At 33.7% G+C, this 6,215-nt stretch overlaps 1 protein-coding gene across 1 annotated transcript; it reads left to right on the top strand.

Annotated features, from left to right (window-relative positions):
* Positions 1 to 5,456: 5,456 nt before the first annotated feature.
* On the top strand, positions 5,457 to 5,888 carry LOC114078424. The gene has a single exon (XM_027919286.1). It carries the CDS (start codon positions 5,457 to 5,459, stop codon positions 5,886 to 5,888), a length of 432 nt encoding a protein of 143 aa, XP_027775087.1.
* The last annotated feature ends 327 nt before the right edge of the window (positions 5,889 to 6,215 follow it).

Below are 6,215 nucleotides of genomic sequence, written 5' to 3'. Positions count from 1 at the left end.
CTAAACAATGAAAATGGGCCTTTTGGCGCAATTCTTCTTTGCAATCTTCAGTCTATTCCATATTCCGACTTTGGGACCTGTTCATTAAATTTAGTGGCTGGTGTACTTATAAATGGAGATATGTACCTTCGCCGACCGACAAGAGAATGTAGGGAAAAAAGTGCGTTTGAGAGAACTCATAGTGATTTTTTACACGCAAAAGAAAGAGAAAAAGGGTTAATGTTTATGCACAAATAAGTCAATCGTAACACGAATTTTAAACAATATATAACTCGCATTTAAACAAAAAATAGTCGACTATCAGTATCCAGAAACTTTAATTCTTAGATTACTGATAATGTGATGCAGCAAAATGGCTTAAACACTGACATATACATGATGGAAAGCCTATATTTTTAAATGATAAACATGTTGCACATTTGACCAAGAACACACTTCCTACAATATTCAGAATTTAAATCCTCCATAAAGCCTACAGATACAAACTACCGCGCCAAAGGAAAAACAAACAAGAATGTCGAAGGCCCCCTGCATACTAAATTATTATTATGTAACATTAATGAAAAGGTATCATTCCACTATTAAATATAACATTATTATTACAGATACTTACAAGCTTTTAAAAAATACAAGTACGCAGAGACAAACAAAATATTCTCGGGAAAGGGCGTATTTCGAAGGCAATAAAATAAATTAAGCTCATAAGTGCATGATATAATAAGAAGTATTTAGAATAACGATAAGGTATATGAACATCACATACAACAGTAATCTCATTTAATTGCCACGAGTTACACTAAACGATGTGGAGACAAACAAACGTAAAACCACTAAATCGAAACGACCTCAGTAAATACTTAATAGAGAAAAACTACTTTTATCATGCTTTAAAATATTCAACTACGAGAGGGTGAACGATAGGAATAAATCTTTGGGAGATGAATATAAAAAAGTCAACTAATCTGTAAATAGGAAAGGGAAGAAGAAAACAAACTTATGTTCCAGCGTAGAACCAACCAAAAAAAAGACAATCAATTGAAGGATAAAAATGGACATTACAAAAAAGCAATCCAAAGATTTCAAAATAAAAGATGATATAACATAATAACCTATAACGTTGACATTTTTATGCCTTCGTTGAGCACGAGGTGAAGGAACTAATCATGCCACATCGAATTTAAGCAATCAAACAGATTTGACTATGTTTAAGAAGCAGATTCAAGAGAAGAAATGCAACAATATAACGTTTCAACGGGCCTCCAGAACATGAATCCAAATAAGGAACAACTCATATGAGTAAACAAAATGTAAATATCAAGCTAAAACAACATCAACTCACTGATAACTCAGCAACAAAGAACCACGAGAAAATGTTTTTTCTAACTTTGAAAGCATCACTCTGAAATGAAAGAATAAACGAGAAGGATATTATAAGGGGGAGGATATTACCTTTCAGAGAGAAGCCGATTGGGACAAATAACGAGTAGGGGAAACAACAACTTTCACCACTGAGCTAGAAGTTGAATGAACATTAAGAAGCGATAGAAAACACCAAAATTGAAACTAAAACCCAAACTAGATATATTATGTCTTGCAAAAATATATTCCAATGTATATGTTATTACGGTTATCCCTGAGTCTATTTCTCTTTTCAGGAATTCCAACATTAATTCCAAACTAAATATTTTATTTTCTTTTATAACCTTTTTGAAATTGTTCTTCCTCACCTCTTTTTTGATACCCCAAGTGATCCAAAAAAGTATATGTATATCAGGGAGATTAGGGTTGGGTTTTTAGGGAAAAGTGTAGAATTAACAATTCAAAATTCTACTCCCCAACTTATATTTTTTCTCTCTGAAGCAAGAAATAGTTTGATTGTATGAAAAATTCTCTAATAATCAGTAAGAATCAAAAAGATGAAAGGGACGCAAGCGGCCTCGATCAATCAATCGTCCTTGAGCGACACATGTCCTAATCTCCAAGCTACAAGGACGATTTTGCTGGCGTTGCAAGGATGATTATGCAGGATGAGAGGATGGGTTAAAGGTTGTTTGAACTGTTTTCGTTTAGCAGAGAAGATGTTGAAATTCGTATAGCTGACGCCATTTTCTCGTTCATGAACGCTCGAGTTGCTGGTTCCGTGAACTCGCTCTTGCATGATGCGCTTTCAAAGTCATTTTTTCGTATGCGTCCTGCTGCTTTGAGCAGTGAATAGAGACGTGCACTTCTATGAAATAATGTTGTCTTTTGACGTAGCTTGGGATGAGCTGCTGCTAACTCAAATTAAAGGAAAAGTGGTTGGGTCAGGTCGAGAAAAGGGTATTTGTTTGGGATGAATTGGAAAAGAGGGGGAAGATAGGACACTTGTCTATGTTAAAGGAAATTAAAGGGAATAGGACTTGCAGAATTTTACTTTATTAGTGCTTTGTTCGGAAATTAATAGAAACCCAAAATGGTCTTTAAATGGTTTAAATACCTGGTAAATAGATTAGGTGAATTAATACAAATTAAATCAATAAGATCCTTGATCTTAACTAAAATTAAATTCTCTATTTATTTATAAGTTAAATAATAAAAACGTAAACTATTATAAGACAAAATTAATTAGTAAAAATAATCAAACAAAAAATAAAATATTTGAGACAATTTTTCAATAATCATAAAAATATACTAATTATATACATAATTATGTAAATTATAGATTATTGCCTAAAATTTATATAAAGGTGATGAGATTAATTTCAAATAACTTCAAAAACGTTTTAACTTTACATAATCTAATTATTTTAAATCGTTTAGAATTAAGCAGCTCGTTAATCGTATAGGACAGTTCTGGCAACGTGGGTGAGATGATTTATCACCACTTAGGCTCATACTTGTTGTTGTTAGTTAGAGAAACTTCCACAATATTAATTATAATATTAATCAAGAGGTTCTGCTTGGTATGAATGGAGGTATAGGACTTTATTAATGCATTGCACATGTAGAGTTTGAAAGGGAGCATGATATGTTTTTATAATATTATTTTCTTGACTTAACATCACGTTATTTAAACAACTTTTCGTTATATTGCACCAATTTTAAACTACTTTATATGGAAATGAGTTTTTTAAGTATCATTGAGTTGAGTTTTTCTAGTAGAGTACCTTAAGTCGAGTATCTTGAGTTGGACTGTGCTTCACTGAGTCAAGTATCATACTTTGAAGTTGCGTATCTAATCTTTCAGTTGAATATCTTATTGGTGAGTTCACTTGTTTTAAAAAAAGGTATGTATGTGTCCTATTTTTTAGTATCAATCTTTTGTTATGCCTTAGAAGTACGCTTACATGCTCGTACATTCCAAGTACTGAGACAATGGTCCTGCATCTTCTCATGATGCAGACACAAGTATACTGGATCACGAATAGGAGCTTAGTTGATACATTTGATAGTTCGAGTTTGCAATGGTGGGCTTCCTTACTACTGGAGGATTCATTTACTTTTATATTTAGTTAGGAGGTCGTGGGTCTTGTCCCAACATCCATCATTGTCATTTAGAGGAGTCATAGATAGTCATGATAGTTGAGGAGTCTATATTAATCATTTATTTTATTAAATATTTTAAAGTCTAAAGTTGCTAATTTAATGACTAGTTGAATACATTATTTCTATTAAAAGTTGTTCATTTAAGTTAAAACTTTCTAAAGTTGAGTTTATAGAATTTTATTTTAGTTTTAAGATTTTGTATGCTTAAGTTAATCATCCGCTTGTTGTCAGGTATGATGAGGGTTCGCTTTGGGACCAACAATGGTCTTTACCTGTGCAAGCACATCCAGGGTGTAGACTCGATTCATGACATTAGAGTTTACTCTCAGAAGATTGGAGCAGATCAGAATTGGCCTAGACTTACATCTCCAAAATATATAACGAGTTTCTTGGCTTGGTATTATAGGAGATTTGTTGAAGGATTCTCATCTATCTTTTCTCCTTTGACCAAGCTAACTCATAAGAAAGTTATATTTTTATGATCTTAAGGTTGTGACATAATCTTTCGAGAGTTGAAAAACAATTGACTACCATGACCTTACCACAGGGTACTCAAGGTTTTGTGGTTTATTGTATTGCATAAAGAGTTTGCCTGTAGGTAATTAAAGGTTCATGAGAAGAATTATTCAACTGATGACTGAGAATTGGCTGCAGTAGTGTTTTCTTTAAAGATACGGTACCATTACTTGCATGTTGTTCATGTCTATATATTAAGTGATCACAAGAGCCTCCAGTATCTTCCCACTCATAATGATCTCAAGCAATGACAGATAAGGTGGTTTTGAATTAATGAAGGATTATGACATAAGTATTTTTTAAGACGAGGTTAGTCCAATGTTGTTGTTTATGCCTAAGAAGGTTGTGCATGAGAAGTACATCCTTAACGGAGAATGGAAGAGAGAATTAGCTAAAGACGTGCACATACTTGCACGTGTGGGAGTCACACTTATGGATTCAACAGAATGAGGCATAGTGGTGACCAATGCGGCAGAGTTGTCCTTAGTGTCAGAGGTGAAAGAGAAGCAAGACCAAGATCCTATTTTGCTTGATTTGGAGGAAAGTGTCCATAAGTATAGGGTATTTACTTTTGAAGCACAAAGAGATGGTGTGTTGAAGTACCAAGACTTACTATATGTGCCTAAGGTTGATGGACTCTAAGAGAGGATCTTGGAGAAGGCTCATATTTGTTGATATTCCATTTATCTGGGTGCCACAAAGATGTACCGCAATTTGTGAGAGGTTTATTGGTGGGAAGGCATGAAGAAAGATATTGCTAAGTGTGTAGCTAAATGCTCCAATTGTCAAGAAGAGAAATTAAAGAACCACGGGCATAGAGGTTTGGCTCAGAACATAGTACTTCCGCAATGGAAGTGGGAGATGGTTAATATAGACTTCATCACGGGCTTTCCAAGATCTCGAAGGCAGCATGATTCTATTTTTGTGATTATTGACAGAATGACAAAGTCAGCTAATTTTTTGTCAGTAAAGACTACTATTCAACATAGGATTATGTTTAGTATAACATTCAAGAAGTGTTAGACTTCATTGATTTCCTGTCCCCATCATTTTATATAGAGGTGCACAATTTACTACTATGTTTTGCAAAAATTTCCAAAATGGTTTTGCTTCAAAAGTAAACTTAGGAACTACTTTTCATCCGTAGATAGATAGACAAGCAGAGCTTATTATCCAGACTTTATAAGATATTTTTAGAGCTTGTATTATTTATTTCTAGGGAAGTTGGGAATCTCACATACCTCTTATTAAGTTTGATCATAAGAAAAATTAACATTCAACCATCCAAATAGATACATACAAAGCTCTTTATGGGAGAAGATACAAATCTCCTATTGGGTGTTTCGAAGTTTCTGAAGAAGGGTTTATAGGACCAGATCTTGCACACCAAGATATAGAGAAGGTAAAAGTGAATAATGAAGATTGAAGACGACATACAGTCGCCAAAAGTCTGGACAGATGTTAGGAGAAGACCATTAGAGTTTGAGGTAAATGATAAGGTGTATCTTAAGGGTTCACCCATGAAAGGAGTTATCGGGTTTGGTACGAAGGGGAAACTTAGTCCCTTGTATATTGGACCTTGTAGAATATCCAAGACAGTGGGCAATGTGGCTTATGAGTTGAAGATACTCCAAGCGTTTGCAACGGTTCATCCGGTATTCCATATTTGTATGTTCAAAAAGTGCTTGGTTGATCCTTCATTAATTGTACCAACTGCGAATGTTGGGATACAGGATAACTTTTCCTACGAAGATATTTTGGTTTCGATTTCGGATTCTGAAGTTTGCAAGCTTACGAAAAAGGAAATTACATTAGTCAAGGTCCTTTTGAGGATCAAATTGTTATAAAAGGATATGAAAAATAAATATCCATATCTATTTGAATCTTGAGAGAATGCAAATCAAGGTACTAAATTCTCTGCTTAGCACTTTGTAATGCTATGTTTAAGCATGTAATTACTTGCAATTATTTATTGAGTGTTGAAATGATGTTACTACTCTTAGATTAGTGAAAGAGTTATCATTTGATGAAGAAATTTATCAAGGGGGAGATATTGTAACATCTCAGAACTTGAATTACCTAAGAATAATCTAATAAACCAAGAAAAAACAATTTTTTGAATAAGTAACTCAATAATCAAAAAGAGTTTTGATGAACTCTTCATATGGGTCGAA

The sequence above is a fragment of the Solanum pennellii genome, chromosome 8 (genome assembly GCF_001406875.1).
Source record: "Solanum pennellii chromosome 8, SPENNV200".
NCBI lineage: Eukaryota > Viridiplantae > Streptophyta > Magnoliopsida > Solanales > Solanaceae > Solanum > Solanum pennellii.
Note: the sequence above shows the minus strand (reverse complement) of the source record. Positions and strands in the feature narration are given on the sequence as shown.

What these genes read in the sequence shown, in the direction of transcription:
- LOC114078424 (XM_027919286.1), top strand. Translation starts at nt 5,457, where the DNA reads ATGAAGATTGAAGACGACATACAGTCGCCAAAAGTCTGGACAGATGTT.